Here is a 15,468-nt window from a genome sequence, read left to right as displayed (position 1 = left end):
TGCCAGGGTGAGGAGGGGGCTGGGATCAATGCCAGGGTGAGGAGGGGGCTGGGATCAATGCCAGGGGTGAGGAGGGGGCTGGGATCAATGCCAGGGTGAGGAGGGGGCTGGGATCAATGCCAGGGCTGAGGAGGGGGGCTGTTTGGGTGCCAGGCTGAGGAGGGGGCTGGTTTATCCCAGAGGGTGAGGAGGGGTCTGTTTGGGTGCCAGGGGTGAGGAGGGGGCTGGGATCAATGCCAGGGGTGAGGAGGGGGCTGGTCTCAATGCCAGGGGTGAGGAGGGGGCTGGGATCAATGCCAGGGCTGAGGAGGGGGCTGTTTGGGTGCCAGGGGTGAGGAGGGGGCTGGTTTATCCCAGGGGTGAGGAGGGGGCTGTGTGGGTGCCAGGGTGAGGAGGGGGCTGGGATCAATGCCAGGGGTGAGGAGGGGGCTGTGTGGGTGCCAGGCTGAGGAGGGGGCTGGTTTATCCCAGGGCTGAGGAGGGGGCTGTGTGGGTGCCAGGCTGAGGAGGGGGCTGGTTTATCCCAGGGGTGAGGAGGGGGCTGACCTGGGCAGCCCCGCTGCAGGCCACGGCGCGCTCTGCCTGCAGGATGCGTCTCACGGCGCTGAGCTTCAGCTTCTCCATCTGGACGTCGCTCAGAGGCTTCAGCGCGTCGCTCAGCCGAAAAACCTTCTTCCTCCAGCCCGCCCCCGCCGGCCTGGCACGGGCAGGGCACGGGGGCAGCTCAGCACGGGGCAGCACACAGAGCCCCCCTCAAATCCTCACTGAAACCCCCTCTCAGCTTGCCCAAACTCCCCCTTTTTCACCCCAAAGCCGCAGCCGTGGCCTCGCCAGGGCCTGGCTCAGGGGGACAGTCCCTTGTCCTGCTCCTGCTGCCACCCCACTGCTGAGCCAGGGCAGATGCCACCACTCTGATGCCACCACCCTGATGCCACCAGCCCAATGCTATCAGCCCAATGCCACCAGCCCCCCAGAGCCCCTCCAGCAGCCCCCCAGGACAGAGGGGTCAGGCAGGGCTCTCACTCCCCAGCAGCCCCCCAGCAGCCCCCCAGCAGCCCCCCAGAGCCCCTCCAGCAGCCCCCCAGGACAGAGGGGTCAGGCAGGGCTCTCACTCCCCAGCAGCCCCCCAGCAGCCCCCCAGAGCCGCCCCAGCAGCTCCCCAGCAGCCCCCCAGCAGCCCCCCAGAGCCCCTCCAGCAGCCCCCCCAGGACAGAGGGGTCAGGCAGGGCTCTCACTCCCCAGCAGCCCCCCAGAGCCCCCCAGGACAGAGGGTCTGGGCAGGGCTCTCACTCCCCAGCAGCCCCCCAGAGCCCCCCAGCAGCCCCCCAGGACAGAGGGGCTGGGCAGGGCTCTCACTCCCCAGCAGCCCATCAGAGCCCCCCAGGACAGAGGGTCTGGGCAGGGCTCTCACTCCCCAGCAGCCCCCCAGAGCTGCCCCAGAGCCGCCCCAGCAGCCCCCCAGAGCCCCCCAGAGTCCCCCAGCAGCCCCCCAGGACAGAGGGGCTGGGCAGAGCTCTCACTCCCCAGCAGCCCCCCAGAGCCCCCCAGCAGCCCCCCAGCAGCTCCCCAGCAGCCCCCCAGGACAGAGGGTCTGGGCAGAGCTCTCACTCCCCAGCAGCCCCCCAGAGCCCCCCAGAGCCCCCCAGCAGCTCCCCAGCAGCCCCCCAGGACAGAGGGGTCAGGCAGGGCTCTCACTCCCCACCAGCCCCCCAGAGCCCCCCAGAGTCGCCCCAGCAGCCCACCAGTAGCTCCCCAGGACAGAGGGTCTGGGCAGAACTCTCACTCCCCAGCAGCCCCCCAGCAGCCCCCCAGAGCCCCCCCAGCAGCCCCCAGAGCCCTCACCGTGGCTGTGTGGCCGGGATGATGGGCTCAGGGCGCCGTTTGGTCTGAGGAGCTTCTTCCTCCAGGGCACTGGAGGCCGAGCCCTGGGCGCCCAGCACGGCGATGGCCTGGCCCTGGCCCAGCGCCGACAGCCGCCGCTTGATCACCACGCTCTCGGCCTTGGGAGCCTTCTCCTCCTTGGGCTCCTCCTTCAGGTGCTTCGTCTGCTCCACGCCTGGAAGGGACCAGAAGGGGACGCTGGGACCTGGCCCTGGGTGGCCCAGAGCAGCCTGCACAGCACCAGGGGGTGGGGAAGGGCCCTGAGGGGCTCATCCGGCACTAAAATAGGCTCAGGGGGCACAGGGATGGGGCCAAGGGGGGTGGGAAGGAAGCTCCAGAGCTCCTCCAGCCCTGAAGCAGGTTCCTGGTGCTCAGGGGGCACAGGGATGAGCCCAAGGGGGGTTGGGAAGCTCCTGAGGAGCCTCCAAAGCCTCCCTGGGCCAGGAGTTTCTCCTCCTGTGCCAGAGGAACCAGAGGATCACACAGTGGGGGAGAGTTGGAAGGAAGGTCCAGAGCTCCTCCAGCCCTAAAGCAGGTTCCTTGTGCTCAGGGGGCACAGGGATGAGCCCAAGAGGGGTTGGGAAGGTCCTGAGGAGCCTCCAAAGCCTCCCTGGGCAGCCTGGGCCAGGAGTTTCTCCTCCTGTGCCAGAGGAACCAGAGGATCACACAGTGATGGGGGTGGGAAGGAAGCTCCAGAGCTCCTCCAGCCCTAAAGCAGGTTCCTGGTGCTCAGGGGGCACAGGGATGAGTCCAAGTGGGGTTGGGAAGCTCCTAAAGAACCTCCCTGGGCAGCCTGGGCCAGGGCTCAGCACCAAAGGAGCTTCTCCTCATGGTTCCAGTGCAACCAGAGAATCCCTTCAGAGCTCTTTAGACCTTGAAGAGCTTCTCCAGCCCTAAAGCAGGTTCCTGGTGGTCAGAGGGGGCACAGGAAGGTGTTGAGGTGCCTTTGGAAGCCACCTGAGATCCTCCAAAGCCTCCCTGGGCAGCCTGGGCCAGGAGTTTCTCCTCCTGTGCCAGTGGAACCAGACAATCACACACTGGGGGGGTGGAAGGGACCTCCAAGGGGTCATCTAAGGCCAACTCTCCTGCTCAAGGGGGCTTCCCCTCCATCAGAAATGAGTTCAGATGGGTTTGGGAAGCTCCTGAGGAGCCTCCAAAGCCTCCCTGGGCAGCCTGGGCCAGGGCTCCCTCAGCTCAGCACCTCCTGTGCCAGTGGAACAACACAATGGTGAGGGATGGAAGGAAGCACCAGCCCTAAAGCAGGTTCCTGGTGGTCAGAGGGGGCACAGGGATGAGCCCAAGTGGGGTTGGGAACCTCCTGAGGAACCTCCCTGGGCAGCCTGGGCCAGGGCTCAGCACCAAAGGAGCTTCTCCTCATGGTTCCAGTGCAACCAGGGAATCCCTTCAGAGCTCTTTAGACCTTGAAGAGCTTCTCCAGCCCTAAAGCAGGTTCCTGGTGGTCAGAGGGCACAGGGATGAGCCCAAGAGGGGTTGGGAAGCTCCTGAGATCCTCCAAAGCCTCCCTGGGCAGCCTGGGCCAGGGGTTTCTCCTCCTGTGCCAGAGGAACCAGAGAATCACACACTGGGGGGGTGGGAAGGGACCTCCAAGGGTCATCTAAGGCCAACTCTCCTGCTCAAGGGGGTTCCCCTCCATCAGAAATGAGTTCAAGTGGGGTTGGAAGCTCCTGAGGAGCCTCCAAAGCCTCCCTGGGCAGCCTGGGCCAGGAGTTTCTCCTCCTGTGCCAGTGGGACCAGAGAATGACACAGTGATGGGGGTGGGAAGGAAGCTCCAGAGCTCCTCCAGCCCTGAAGCAGGTTCCTGGTGCTCAGGGGGCACAGGGATGAGCCCAAGGGGGGTTGGGAAGCTCCTGAGGAGCCTCCCTGGGCAGCCTGGGCCCTCACCCAGGGGGTTGATGAAGATGTGGGATGAGGGGCCCCAGCACCCACCCCTATGGAACTGCATCAGACCCTCTGCTCCCCCTCTCAACTTGCCCAAACTCCCCCTTTTTCACCCCAAAGTCCCAGCTGTGGCCTGGCCAGGGCCTGGCACAGGGGGACAGTCCCTTGTCCTGCTCCTGCTGCCACCCCAGTGCTGATCCAAGGTGATGCCAGCACCCGGATGCCACCACCCCAAAGTCACCAGTCCCATGTCACCATCCAGATACCACCAGCCCAAAACCACCAGCCCCACAGCATCATCCAGGAGCCACCATCCAGATGCCACCCTCCAGATGCCACCATCCCCATGGCACCACCCAGATGCCACCAGCCCCATGGCACCATCCCCATGGCACCATCCTGATGCCACCCTCCAGATGCCACCCTCCAGATGCCACCACCCCCATGGCACCACCCAGATGCCACCCTCCAGATGCCACCATCCCCATGGCACCACCCAGATGCCACCATCCAGATGCCACCATCCCCATGGCACCACCCAGATGCCACCCTCCAGATGCCACCATCCCCATGGCACCACCCAGATGCCACTCTCCAGATGCCACCCTCCAGATGCCACCCTCCAGATGCCACCATCCCCATGGCACCACCCAGATGCCACCATCCAGATGCCACCATCCCCATGGCACCATCCAGATGCCACCAGCCCCATGGCACCACCCAGATGCCACTCTCCAGATGCCACCCTCCAGATGCCACCCTCCAGATGCCACCATCCCCATGGCACCACCCAGATGCCACCATCCAGATGCCACCATCCCCATGGCACCATCCAGATGCCACCAGCCCCATGGCACCACCCAGATGCCACTCTCCAGATGCCACCCTCCAGATGCCACCCTCCAGATGCCACCATCCCCATGGCACCACCCAGATGCCACCACCCAGATGCCACCCTCCAGATGCCACCACCCCCATGGCACCACCCAGATGCCACTCTCCAGATGCCACCATCCCCATGGCACCACCCAGATGCCACCAGCCCCATGGCACCATCCCCATGGCACCATCCTGATGCCACCCTCCAGATGCCACCACCCCCATGGCACCACCCAGATGCCACCATCCAGATGCCACCACCCCCATGGCACCATCCTGATGCCACCCTCCAGATGCCACCACCCCCATGGCACCACCCAGATGCCACCATCCAGATGCCACCATCCCCATGGCACCATCCAGATGCCACCAGCCCCATGGCACCACCCAGATGCCACTCTCCAGATGCCACCCTCCAGATGCCACCCTCCAGATGCCACCACCCCCATGGCACCATCCAGATGCCACCCTCCAGATGCCACCATCCCCATGGCACCAGCCAGATGCCACCCTCCAGATGCCACCACCCAGATGCCACCAGCCCCATGGCACCACCCAGATGCACCAGCCCCATGGCACCAGCCCCATGGCACCACCCAGATGCCACCATCCAGATGCCACCACCCAGATGCCACCAGCCCCATGGCACCACCCCCATGCCACCATCCCCATGGCACCACCCAGATGCCACCAGCCCCATGGCACCACCCCCATGGCACCACCGAGATGCAACCATCCAGATGCCACCAGCCCCATGGCACCACCCCCATGGCACCACCCAGATGCCACCCTCCAGATGCCACCCTCCAGATGCCACCCTCCAGATGTCACCATCCCCATGGCACCCTCCAGATGCCACCAGCCCCATGGCACCACCCCCATGCCACACTCCAGATGCCACCAGCCCCATGGCACCACCCCCATGGCACCAGCCCCATGCCACACTCCAGATGCCACCAGCCCCATGGCACCACCCCCATGGCACACTCCAGATGCCACCAGCCCCATGGCACCACCCCCATGGCACCACCCCATGCCACACTCCAGATGCCACCAGCCCCATGGCACCACCCCCATGGCACCAGCCCCATGCCACACTCCAGATGCCACCAGCCCCATGGCACCACCCCATGGCGCCGCCGCGCCCTCACCGGGGCCGAGCCCGGCCGCTGTCATCTGCGTGGCCATGAGGCGCGAGAGGTGTTTGATCTGCACCTCGGTGCCCGCCGACTCCACGGGCGTGTAGGTGGCCTGGAAGGAGGCTGGCATGGCCTCGGGTAGGTACACCATGCTGATCAGCACCTGGGGAGGGGGCACGTCAGACACCTCCTGGGTGCACAAACCCCTGTCCTGGGTGCCCAAACCCCCTCCCTGTGCACCCAAACCCCCTCTGGGGTGCCCAAAACCCCCTCCCTGGGTGCCCAAACCCCCTCTGGGGTGCCCAAACCCCCTCCCTGGGTGTCCAAACCCCCTCTGGGGTGCCCAAACCCCCTCCCCGTGCACCCAAACCCCTCCTGGGGTGCACAAACTCCCTCCCTGGGTGCCCAAACCCCCTCTGGGGTGCCCAAACCCCCTCTGGGGTGTCCAAACCCCCTCCCTGGGTGCCCAAACCCCTCCTGGGGTGCCCAAACCCCCTCTGGGGTGCCCAAACCCCCTCCCTGGGTGCCCAAACCCCTCCTGGGGTGCCCAAACCCCCTCTGGGGTGTCCAAACCCCTCCTGGGTGCCCCAAACTCCCCTCCCTGTGCACCCAAATCCCTCCTGGGGTGCCCAAACCCCCTCTGGGGTGCCCAAACCCCCTCTGGGGTGTCCAAACCCCCTCCCTGTGCACCCAAACCCCCTCTGGGGTGTCCAAACCCCCTCCCTGTGCACCCAAACCCCCTCTGGGGTGTCCAAACCCCCTCCCTGTGCACCCAAACCCCCTCTGGGGTGCCCAAACCCCCTCTGGGGTGTCCAAACCTCCTCCCTGTGCACCCAAACCCCTCCTGGGTGCCCAAACTCCCTCCCTGTGCACCCAAATCCCTCCTGGGGTGCCCAAACCCCCTCTGGGGTGTCCAAACCCCTCCTGGGGTGCCCAAACCCCTCCTGGGGTGCCCAAACCTGCCCTGGGGTGCCCAAACTCCCTCTCTGTGTGCCAAAACCTCTCCTGGGGTGCCTAAACCCCCCCCCCGTCTACCCCAACCCCCTCTTGGGGTGCCCAAAACCCCTCTCTGTGTGCCCAAACCCCCCCTGGGGTGCCCAAATCCCCTCCCTGTGTGCCCAAACCCCTCCCAGGATGCCCAAACCCCTCCTGGGGTGTCCCCAGCCCCTTGGGGTGCCCAAACTCCCTCCCTGTGTACCCAAACCTGCCTTGGGGTGCCCCCAGCCCCTGCTGGGGTGCCCAAACTCCCTCCCCGTGTGCCCAAACCCACCTCGGGTGCCCAAATCTGCCTTGGGGTGCCCAAACCCCCTCCCTGTGCACCCAAATCCCTCCTGGGGTGCCCAAACCCCCTCTCTGGGTGCCCAAACCCCCTCTGGGGTGCCCCAATCTGCCCTGGGGTGCCCAAACCCCCTCCATGTGTACCCAAACCTGCCTTGGGGTGCCCCCAGCCCCCGCTGAGGTGCCCAAACTCCCTCCCCGTGTGCCCAAACCCACCCTGGGGTGCCCAAACCCCTCCTGGGGTGTCCCCAGCCCCCGCTGAGGTGCCCAAACTCCCTCCCCGTGTGCCCAAACCCACCCTGGGGTGCCCCAAACCCCCTCTGGGGTGCCCAAACCCCTCCTGGTGTGCCCAAACCCCCTCCCTGTGCACCTAAATCCCTCCTGGGGTGCCCAAACCCCCTCCCTGGGTGCCCAAACCCCCTCTGGGGTGTCCAAACCCCCTCCCTGGGTGCTCAAACCCCCTCTCTGTGTGCCCCAACCTGCCCTGGGGTGCCCAAACCCCTTCCCTGGGGTGCCCAAACTCCCTCTCTGTGTGCCAAAACCTCTCATGGGGTGCCTAAACCCCCCCGCCCTGTCTACCCCAACCCCTCTTGGGGTGCCCAAAACCCCTCTCTGTGTGCCCAAACCCACCCTGGGGTGCCCAAATCCCCTCCCTGTGTGCCCAAAGCCATCCTGGGGTGCCCAAACTCCCTCCCTGTGTACCCAAACCCCCCCCTGGGGTGCTCAAACCCCCTCCCTATGTGCCCAAACCCCTCCTGGGGTGCCCCCAGCCCCCCTTGGGGTGCCCAAATCCCCTCCCTGTGTACCCCAAATCCTCCCTGGGGTGCCTAAACTCCCTCCATGGGTACCCAAACCTGCCTTGGGGTGCCCCCAGCCCCTGCTGGGGTGCCCAACCTCCCTCCCCCTGTGCCCAAACCCACCCTGGGGTGCCCAAACCTGCCTTGGGGTACCCCCACCCCTCCCTGGGGTGCCCAAACTCCCTCCCTGTGTACCCAAACCCCCTCCTGGGGTGCCCCCAGCCCGCCCTGGGCAGCCCCTCACCAGGTTGGCCACGTTCTCAGGGGTGAGCAGGGGCTGCAGGAACTCAGCCGTGATGTCGGTGTCCGAGGGGCCGCTGCTCTGGCCGCCCGCTTTGGGCCCCGCCGACGCCGCTGCCTCCAGCTCCTTGTCCTCATCATCCTCACCCAGGGGGGGCTCTGGCAGGGGAGGGGGTGGGGAAGGGTCACCAAAGGGTCCCCTCTCGGGGGGCAGCTGGTCAACAGAGGCACAGGGAGGGAGCAGGAGCTGGGGTGAGGGTCTGAGAGGCACTGGGAGGTCACTGAGAGGGTTTAACATCATCCCCCGACTCCCAGTGTGACCAGTAAGGACTGGGAGGACCCTGAGGGGCACTGGGAGGACCCTGAGAGGGCTTTAATGTCATCCCCTGACTCCCAGTGTGACCAGTAAGGACTGGGAGGATCCTGAGGGGCACAGGGAAGATACCTAATGCCACTCTCTGTCCCCAGTAAGGACTGGGAGGATCCTGAGGGGTACTGAGAGGACTCTGGGTAGCACTGGGAAGACCCTAAAGGGGTCTTTAACGCCACCATCTACCCCCAGCATCCCCAGGAGGGCACTGGGATGACCCTGAGGGATACTGGGAGGACCCTGAGGGGTACTGGGATGACCCTGAGGGGCACTGGGAGGACCCTGGAGGGGTCTTTAACGCCACCATCTACCCCCAGCATCCCCAGGAGGGCACTGGGATGACCCTGAGGGGTACTGGGAAGATACCTAATGCCACTCTCTATCCCTAGTAAGGACTGGGAAGACCCTGGGTGGTACTGGGAATACCCTGAGGAGCACTGGGAGGATCCTGAGGGGCACTGGGATGACCCTGAGGAGCACTGGGAGGACCCTGAGGGGTACTGGGAGGACCCTGAGGGGTACTGGCATGACCCTGAGGAGCACTGGGAGGACCCTGAGGGGTACTGGGAGGACCCTGAGGGGTACTGGGATGACCCTGAGGAGCACTGGGAGGACCCTGAGGGGTACTGGGATGACCCTGAGGGGCACTGGGAGGACCCTGAGGGGCACTGGGATGACCCTGAGGGGCACTGGGAGGACCCTGAGGGGTACTGGGAGGACCCTGAGGCGTACTGGGAGGACCCTGGAGGGGTCTTTAAACACCACCATCTATCCCCAGCATCCCCAGGAAGGCACTGGGATGACTCTGGGGGGCACTGGGAGGACCCTGGAGGGGTCTTTAACGCCACCATCTATCCCCAGCATCCCCAGGAGGGCACTGGGATGACCCTGAGGGGTACTGGGAAGATACCTAATGCCACTCTCTATCCCTAGTAAGGACTGGAAGACCCTGGGTGGTACTGGGAATACCCTGAGGAGCACTGGGAGGACCCTGAGGGGCACTGGGAGGACCCTGAGGAGCACTGGGAGGACCCTGAGGGGTACTGGGAGGACCCTGAGGGGTACTGGGAGGACCCTGAGGGGCACTGGGATGACCCTGAGGAGCACTGGGAGGACCCTGAGGGGTACTGGGATGACCCTGAGAGGCACTGGGATGACCCTGAGGAGCACTGGGAGGACCCTGAGGGGTACTGGGAGGACCCTGAGGGGTACTGGGATGACCCTGAGGGGCACTGGGAGGACCCTGAGGGGTACTGGGAGGACCCTGAGGGGTACTGGGATGACCCTGAGGAGCACTGGGAGGACCCTGAGGGGTACTGGGATGACCCTGAGGGGCACTGGGAGGACCCTGAGGGGTACTGGGATGACCCTGAGGGGCACTGGGAGGACCCTGAGGGGTACTGGAATGACCCTGAGGGGCACTGGGAGGACCCTGAGGGGTACTGGGAGGACCCTGAGGGGTACTGGGATGACCCTGAGGGGCACTGGGAGGACCCTGAGGGGTACTGGGATGACCCTGAGGGGCACTGGGAGGACCCTGAGGGGTACTGGGATGACCCTGAGGGGCACTGGGAGGACCCTGAGGGGTACTGGGATGACCCTGAGGGGCACTGGGAGGACCCTGAGGGGTACTGGGATGACCCTGAGGGGCACTGGGAGGACCCTGAGGGGTACTGGGAGGACCCTGAGGCGTACTGGGAGGACCCTGGAGGGGTCTTTAACGCCACCATCTATCCCCAGCATCCCCAGGGGGCACTGGGATGACCCTGAGGGTCCCACTGGTGGGGAGGGGATCCCTCTGCCCATCCCCATCCTCACCAATCTTCATCTTCTTGAGGGCGGCGTCGGGCTCGTCGCGCGGGGCGCTTGCGGCTCTCGCGGGGGCTGGGCATGCTGCGGGCGATCTCGGCCTGCTGGGTGCCCAGATCCACCAGCAGGGTGGTGATCTGGGGCTGGAAATCCCCCGAGGACGGGTGTCTGAGCACGCTCAGCAGATGCAGCTTCAGGTTCTTGCGGACGCTGCTGACCTGGGACTTGGCCAGGGTGGGCGGCAGGTTGGCTGGGGAAGGGGGAAGGGAGCGTGAGGGGCAGGGGGCTGCAACTGGGGATGGGGGCAACGGGGTGGGGGCTTGGGAAAGCTCCTGGAGATGCTGGAGTCCAACCCTGAGCTCAGCCTGCCACGGCCACCGCTGAGCCACGGCCCTCAGCAGCTCAGCCCCACGGCTGTGGGAGCGCTCCAGGGGGGGAGAGCACCCAAACACAGGCTTCTCGCCCCAAAACCTCACCCAAACCCAGCGCTGTCCCTCAGAGGTGCCTGAAAACTCCACTTCTTGCCTCAAAACCTCACCCAAACCCAACCTGTACCCTCAGAGGTGCCTGAAAACTCCACTTCTTGCCCCAAAAACTCACCCAAACCCAACGCTGTCCCTCAGAGGCTACTGAAAACTCCACTTCTTGCCTCAAAACCTCACCCAGACCCAACCTGTACCCTCAGAGGTTACTGAAAACTCCACTTCTTGCCTCAAAACCTCACCCAAACCCAACGCTGTCCCTCAGAGGTGACTGAAAACTCCACTTCTTGCCTCAAAACCTCACCCAAACCCAACGCTGTCCCTCAGAGGTTACTGAAAACTCCACTTCTTGCCCCGAAACGTCACCCAAACCCCACCTGTACCCTCAAACCTCCTCCAAACCCCACTTTTCCCCTCAGGACTTCCCCAAACTTCCACCATTTCCCTCCCAAACCCCACTTTTTCCCTCAGAACTGCAACAAAAACCCACTTTGCCCCTCAAAAATGTCATTTTCCCCCTCAGAACTCCTCCAAACCCCACTTTTCCCCTCAGAACTCCACCCAAACTCCTGCCTTTTCCTCCCAAACCCCCTTTTTCCCTCAGAACTCCTCCAAATCCTAACTTTTTCCCTCAAACCTCACTCAAACCCCACTTTTCCCCTCAAAACTCCTCACAAATCTACTTTTCCCCTCAGAACTTCTCCAAATTCCCCTTTTCCCCTCAGAACTTCCCCAAACTCCCGTCTTTTCCCTCCCAAACCCACTTTTCCCCTCAGAATTCCCCCAAAACCTCACTTTTCCCTCAAAATTCCTCACAAATCTACTTTTCCCCTCAGAACTTCCCCAAACTCCCACCTTTTCCCTCCCAAACCCCACTTTTCCCCTCAAACCTTGGCTAAAAACCCCACTTTTCCCCTCAGAACTCCACCCAAACTCCCGCCTTTTCCTCCCAAACCCACTTTTCCCCTCAGAATTCCCCCAAAACCTCACTTTTCCCTCAAAATTCCTCACAAATCTACTTTTCCCCTCAGAACTTCCCCAAACTCCTGCTTTTCCCTCCCAAACCCCCTTTTCCCCTCAAAACTTCACTAAATACCCCACTTTTCCCCTCAAACCTCCACTCAAACCCCACTTTTCCCCTCAGAACTTCCCCAAACTCCCGCCTTTTCCTCCCAAACCCACTTTTTCCCTCAGAATTCCTCCAAACCCTCACTTTTCCCCTCAAACCTCACCCAAACCACCTTTTCCCCTCAGAACTCCTCCAAACCCCACTTTTCCCCTCAGGACTTCCCCAAACTCCCGCCTTTCCCTCCCAAACCCCGTTTCCCCCCGGCCCCCTCTGCCCCCAGCCCCCTCTGCCCTCAGCCCCCTCTGCCCCAGCCCCCTCTCCCCTCAGCCCCCTCTCCCCCAGCCCCCTCTCCCCCAGCCCCCTCTCCCCCAGCCCCCTCTGCCCCCAGCCCCCTCTCCCCCAGCCCCCTCTCCCCCAGCCCCCTCTCCCCCCAGCCCCCTCTGCCCTCAGCCCCCTCTCCCCCCAGCCCCCTCTGCCCCCAGCCCCCTCGCCCCCAGCCCCCTCTCCCCCAGCCCCCTCTGCCCCCAGCCCCCTCTCCCCCAGCCCCCTCTGCCCCCAGCCCCCTCTCCCCCAGCCCCCTCTCCCCCAGCCCCCTCTCCCCCCAGCCCCCTCTGCCCTCAGCCCCCTCTGCCCCCAGCCCCCTCTCCCCTCAGCCCCCTCTCCCCCAGCCCCCTCTGCCCCCGGCCCCCTCTCCCCCGGCCCCCTCTGCCCCCAGCCCCCCTCGCCCCCCAGCCCCCCTCTCCCCTCAGCCCCCTCTGCCCTCAGCCCCCTCTGCCCCCAGCCCCCTCTCCCCCAGCCCCCTCTCCCCCAGCCCCCTCTCCCCCAGCCCCCTCTCCCCCAGCCCCCTCTCCCCCCCGGCCCCCTCTGCCCCAGCCCCCTCTCCCCCCAGCCCCCTCTCCCCCGGCCCCCTCTCCCCCCGGCCCCCTCTCCCCCAGCCCCCTCTGCCCCCAGCCCCCTCTCCCCCAGCCCCCTCTGCCCCCAGCCCCCTCTCCCCCAGCCCCCTCTGCCCTCAGCCCCCTCTGCCCCCAGCCCCCTCTCCCCAGCCCCCCTCTGCCCTCAGCCCCCTCTGCCCCCAGCCCCCTCTCCCCCCGGCCCCCTCTCCCCCAGCCCCCTCTGCCCCAGCCCCGGTACCGTGCAGGGTCTCGTAGGCCTGGATGACCTCGGCCATGAACATGGGCCGCTGCCGGGCGATGGAGGCCAGCGAGCCCAGCGCCGCCGTCAGGTTGATGCTGGAGATGGCCGGGTGCACCATGAACCGCAGCAGCTGCTCCAGCGCCGCGCGGCCCTCGGCCCACAGCACGCCTGGGGGAGGGAGAGACCCCTCCTCAGACCCCTCCCCAAACACCCTGAGACATCCCCCTCGGCCCACAGCACGCCTGGGGGGGAGAGACCCCTCCTCAGACACCCTGAGACCCCCCCTGAGACCCCCCCTGAGACACCCCCTCGGCCCACAGCACGCCTGGGGGGGAGACCCCTCCTCAGACACCCTGAGACCCCCCCTGAGACCCCCCCTGAGACACCCCCTCGGCCCACAGCATGCCTGGAGGGGAGAGACCCCTCCTCAGACACCCTGAGACCCCCCCTGAGACCCCCCTGAGATCCCCCCTCGGCCCACAGCACGCCTGGGGGAGGGGGAGACCCCTCCTCAGACACCCTGAGACACCCCCTGAGACCCCCCTGACACCCCCCCTCGGCCCACAGCACGCCTGGGGGGGAGAGACCCCTCCTCAGACACCCTGAGACACCCCTGAGACACCCCCTCGGCCCACAGCACGCCTGGGGGGGAGACCCCTCCTCAAACACCCTGAGACCCCCCTGAGACCCCCCTGAGACACCCCCTGAGATCCTCCCTCGGCCCACAGCACGCCTGGGGGGGAGACCCCTGAGACCCCTCCCCAACACCCTGAGACCCCCCTGAGACCCCTGAGATCCCCCCTCGGCCCACAGCACGCCTGGGGGAGGGAGAGACCCCTGAGACCCCTCCCCAGACACCCTGAAACACCCCCTGAGAACCCTCCTCAGCCCACAGCACGTCTGGGGAGAGACCCCTGAGACCCCTCCCCAAACACCCTGAGACCCCTGAGACACCCTCTCGGCCCACAGCACACTTGGGGGGCTCTTAGGTCCTGTACCCCCCTGTACTCCCAGACCCACTGTGCTTGATGTAGGGATGCTCCTTGGGGTACCTGTACCCCCCCCAGTGCCTCCCAGTGCCTCCCAGTGCCCCCAGACCCACTGTGCTTGATGTAGGGATGCTCCTTGGGGTACCTGTACCCCCCCCAGTGCCTCCCAGTGCCCCCACAGTGCCTCCCTGTACCCCCTCAGCGCCCCGAGACCCACTGTACTTGATGTAGGGATGCTCCTTGGGGTACCTGTAGCCCCCCTGTACCCCTCCTGTACCCCCCCAGTGCCTCCCAGTGCCCCCAGACCCACTGTACTTGATGTAGGGATGCTCCTTGGGGTACCTGTACCCCCCTGTACCCCCCCAGTGCCTCCCAGTGCCTCCCAGTGCCCCCAGACCCACTGTGCTTGATGCAGGGATGCTCCTTGGGGCACCTGTAGCCCCCCTGTACCCCCCCCAGTGCCTCCCAGTGGCCCCAGACCCACTGTGCTCGATGTAGGGATGCTCCTTGGGGTACCTGTACCCCCCCCAGTGCCCCCCCAGTGCCTCCCAGTGCCCCCCCAGTGCCCCCAGACCCACTGTGCTTGATGTAGGGATCCTCCTTGGGGCACCTGTAGCCCCCCTGTACCCCCCCCAGTGCCTCCCAGTGGCCCCAGACCCACTGTGCTCGATGTAGGGATGCTCCTTGGGGTACCTGTACCCCCCCCAGTGCCCCCCCAGTGCCTCCCAGTGCCCCCCCAGTGCCCCAGACCCACTGTGCTTGATGTAGGGATCCTCCTTGGGGCACCTGTAGCCCCCCTGTACCCCCCCCAGTGCCTCCCAGTGCCCCCAGACCCACTGTGCTTGATGCAGGGATGCTCCTTGGGGCACCTGTAGCCCCCCTGTACCCCCCCCAGTGCCTCCCAGTGCCCCCAGACCCACTGTGCTTGATGTAGGGGTGGTCCTTGGGGATCTTCTCCAGGCTGATGTCGTTCTCGTGGCGCTTGGGCACGTCAGAGTCGGGCACCCTGGGCGACAGGGTGATGATGAGCCCCTCGATGAACTTGATGGCGTGGGTGCGGACGCCGTCGTTGTCCGAGTCCAGCAGCAGGATGATGTCGTTGGCCATGGCTGACATCATCTCCCAACAGGCCTCCTGCAGCTCGCTGATCACCTTGGACTTCACCATCCACTGCAGGGACAGGGGCCAAGGAAGGAAGGAGAAGGGTTGGGAGGGATCCCTGGGGATCATCTGGGACTAAAGGAGGCTCCTGGTGCTCAGGGGGCACAGGGATGAGGCCAAGGGGGGTTGGGAAGGAAGCTCCAGCCCTAAAGAAGGTTCAGGGGGCACAGGGATGAGGCCAAGGGGGGTTGGGAAGCTCCTGAGGAGCCTCCAAAGCCTCCCTGGGCAGCCTGGGCCAGGAGTTTCTCCTCCTGTGCCAGTGGAACCAGAGGATCACACAGGGATGGGGGTGGGAAGGAAGCTCCAGAGCTCCTCCAGCCCTAAAGCAGGTTCCCCTGGCA

The 15,468-nt window shown here is 65.4% G+C and overlaps 1 protein-coding gene across 1 annotated transcript in view; it reads right to left on the bottom strand.

Moving 5' to 3' along the window:
- Window positions 1-15,154, bottom strand: part of LOC133629079 (symplekin-like) — a gene marked incomplete at its 5' end in the record, with an annotated part of 28,679 nt that extends 13,525 nt beyond the window's left edge. Inside the window, 8 exon segments of the mRNA XM_062019716.1 lie at window positions 547-697; window positions 1,843-2,056; window positions 5,811-5,961; window positions 8,118-8,272; window positions 10,302-10,344; window positions 10,346-10,542; window positions 12,975-13,145; window positions 14,887-15,154. Of these exon segments, the coding sequence (XP_061875700.1) occupies window positions 547-697; window positions 1,843-2,056; window positions 5,811-5,961; window positions 8,118-8,272; window positions 10,302-10,344; window positions 10,346-10,542; window positions 12,975-13,145; window positions 14,887-15,154 (1,350 nt within the window).
- Between the last annotated feature and the right edge of the window lie 314 nt (window positions 15,155-15,468).

The sequence above is a fragment of the Colius striatus genome, unplaced genomic scaffold, assembly GCF_028858725.1.
Source record: "Colius striatus isolate bColStr4 unplaced genomic scaffold, bColStr4.1.hap1 scaffold_129, whole genome shotgun sequence".
In the NCBI taxonomy this organism is placed as follows: domain Eukaryota; kingdom Metazoa; phylum Chordata; class Aves; order Coliiformes; family Coliidae; genus Colius; species Colius striatus.
This window is presented reverse-complemented; position numbering and strand designations above follow the sequence as displayed.